At 38.2% G+C, this 2131-nt stretch overlaps 1 protein-coding gene across 1 annotated transcript; it reads left to right on the top strand.

Annotated features, from left to right (window-relative positions):
- The first annotated feature begins 215 nt into the window (after positions 1-215).
- LOC105109446 (uncharacterized) lies at positions 216-1813 on the top strand. The gene is made up of 3 exons (XM_011004169.1): positions 216-988; positions 1208-1279; positions 1413-1813. Exons 1-3 carry the CDS (start codon positions 341-343, stop codon positions 1656-1658), a joined length of 966 nt encoding a protein of 321 aa, XP_011002471.1. The 5' UTR covers positions 216-340; the 3' UTR covers positions 1659-1813.
- Positions 1814-2131: the final 318 nt, after the last annotated feature.

Below are 2131 nucleotides of genomic sequence, written 5' to 3'. Positions count from 1 at the left end.
AGTTCACACTGCTACTTCTGTCCTCTCCTTCTCTCACACTCTTCTCATAAGAACACAACAAAACTCGTATCCAACATTCTTTTTCAATCTCAAACCCCGAATCCTCTGTTCATCATCTCCACAAGAAGCTATCTAGCTAGCTGCCTAGCTCTCACCAGTCACCACTCTTTATAAACCCATCTAACTCTTCTTTTATATATAGGTCTAAGAATGTAGCAGTGCCTTTTCTCTCTATATATTATCATCAGTTACCTTTTCTCTTTTAAGACCCACCATTCTCTCATAACTTCCCTTCAAACTCATTTTTCATTGATCTTTCTCGAACCAAAAAAACCTCTCAATGGCTACTTCACTTTCACTTTTTCTCATGCCTAGCGATGATAGAAAACAAGAATCCACCCTGGCCATAAGTACGAAACCAGCTGAACCCACAAGAACTACTACTACTACTCGGACCAGAAAGCCTACTGCCAACAAATGTCAAACTCGCAAAAAACAACCTCGAAGAGGTATGGGAGTAGCTCAACTTGAGAATTTAAGGATTCAAGAAAGATGGAAGGCAATTACTGAGACTAACCAAATTGGGTCTCTCAATCTCCAACCCACCAAGCAGATGCACGTTTTTGACCCGTTTAATAATAATGATGATGATAATCAAATGGCGCAGTCTGGTACTACTGTTAACCATGGTGTGCCAATGAGAAATAATGGTGTTGTTTTTAATGGGTTCTTGGGTTGGGATCACCAGGGAGGTGTGGTGGTTAAGAGGGTTGATGAGTTTAATGCAAATAATAATGGTGGGTTTGGGTGCCAGGTTTTGGTTAACCCGTACATGGTTGGATCGGCTCCGGTTCATCAGGCTGGGGCTCCAGCTCCAGCTCCTGCTGCTGCAGCAGTGCTTGAGGCTTCGAAAGAGCTCTCTTCAATCCCAAAAGTAATGCAGCAGCAGAAGCAACATGAGCCTGCTCGTTGTGATCTTTGCTTTAAGGTTTGTGTTTTCTAGGGTTCTTCATTTTCTTGAGAAATAATGGTGTTGTTTTTATATGCACGCGTGCCTCTTTTTTTTTCCCCTGTTCGTTTCTTGAGGAATTATATAAGAAGGAAATAAATTATAAGCTACAAGATATTTTAGCAGTCTGGAATTTCAATCTTTTTAAACAATGTGATTAAAATCTTAAATTTTTACTATTTTAATTTCTATGGACAGATGGGAGGATTCAGTGCCAGAGCTGCAACGAGTGCTTTCTATGCCAAATATCAGAACCACAACAACAACGAGGTAAATCTCCATCTTTCTTTCAAGTGGTATGTATAATATTTTGGAACCATGCTTCTTATAAATACTATATCTAATAATTGTGTTTTAATTTGTTTGAGTCTTGATTGGACGGTAATTCATGTGGATTTTGTAGGGTGTAGAGGCGATGGAAGCACACAGGAAGGGTAGTAACGCAATGGGTAGAAAAGTTATCATGGAATATGAACTTTTCCCTGGAAAAAATAGTAAAAGCACCTGTTTCAAGGATATGGAATTTCCTACTGCAGAAGCTTCAGTTGCAGTGGGTACTGGTGAAGCTTCTTGTGTCACAACTTATTCTGATTACAGTGCATCTGATGCTTCTAATTCTATTGATTTGTCTCTGAAGCTTTCATATTAATTAGAACCAAGAAATTAACATGTCTAGTTTTGGTTATGATGTCTTTTCTTGATATATGTGTGTCGTGTGATTGCCTGAACCTAAACACAGCTTCTTATAATTTCCCTTTTGTTCTTAAACTAATTAATTTATAGCAATGCGAAAACAGTGCAGTACATACGCTTGCTTTATTTAATCGATCTCTGATCAATGTCAGTGCTTTAACTTTATTTCCCTGCTTTTATGATCTTGACATTGTTTTTCACTTTTGCTTATGATCTATCTTGTTCCTTATCAAGAATTGAGAAACATAGCCACAAACGAATTGCTTATGATCTATTTTGCATTTCGAGGCATTTGGTCATTACAATACTATCATACAATTATGCAGTTGTCACACTGTGCTGGCTTGTTCTAGCTGTGTAATAAGGAGGGACAGACCGTGATCTGTGTATATTTTGATCTGCTTAACTTCTAACGGTTTCTACAATTAA

The sequence above is a fragment of the Populus euphratica genome, unplaced genomic scaffold (genome assembly GCF_000495115.2).
Source record: "Populus euphratica unplaced genomic scaffold, PopEup_1.0 scaffold218.1, whole genome shotgun sequence".
Classification (NCBI taxonomy): Eukaryota; Viridiplantae; Streptophyta; class Magnoliopsida; order Malpighiales; family Salicaceae; genus Populus; species Populus euphratica.
The sequence above is the reverse complement of the archived record's forward strand: the minus strand, read 5'-3'. Positions and strand labels throughout refer to the sequence as shown.

Coding starts and splice junctions, on each gene's coding strand:
- LOC105109446 (XM_011004169.1), top strand. CDS start 341: ATGGCTACTTCACTTTCACTTTTTCTCATGCCTAGCGATGATAGAAAA. Junction 989..1,207: donor GTTGTGATCTTTGCTTTAAG/GTTTGTGTTTTC, acceptor TTCTATGGACAG/ATGGGAGGATTCAGTGCCAG. Junction 1,280..1,412: donor AGAACCACAACAACAACGAG/GTAAATCTCCAT, acceptor TGGATTTTGTAG/GGTGTAGAGGCGATGGAAGC.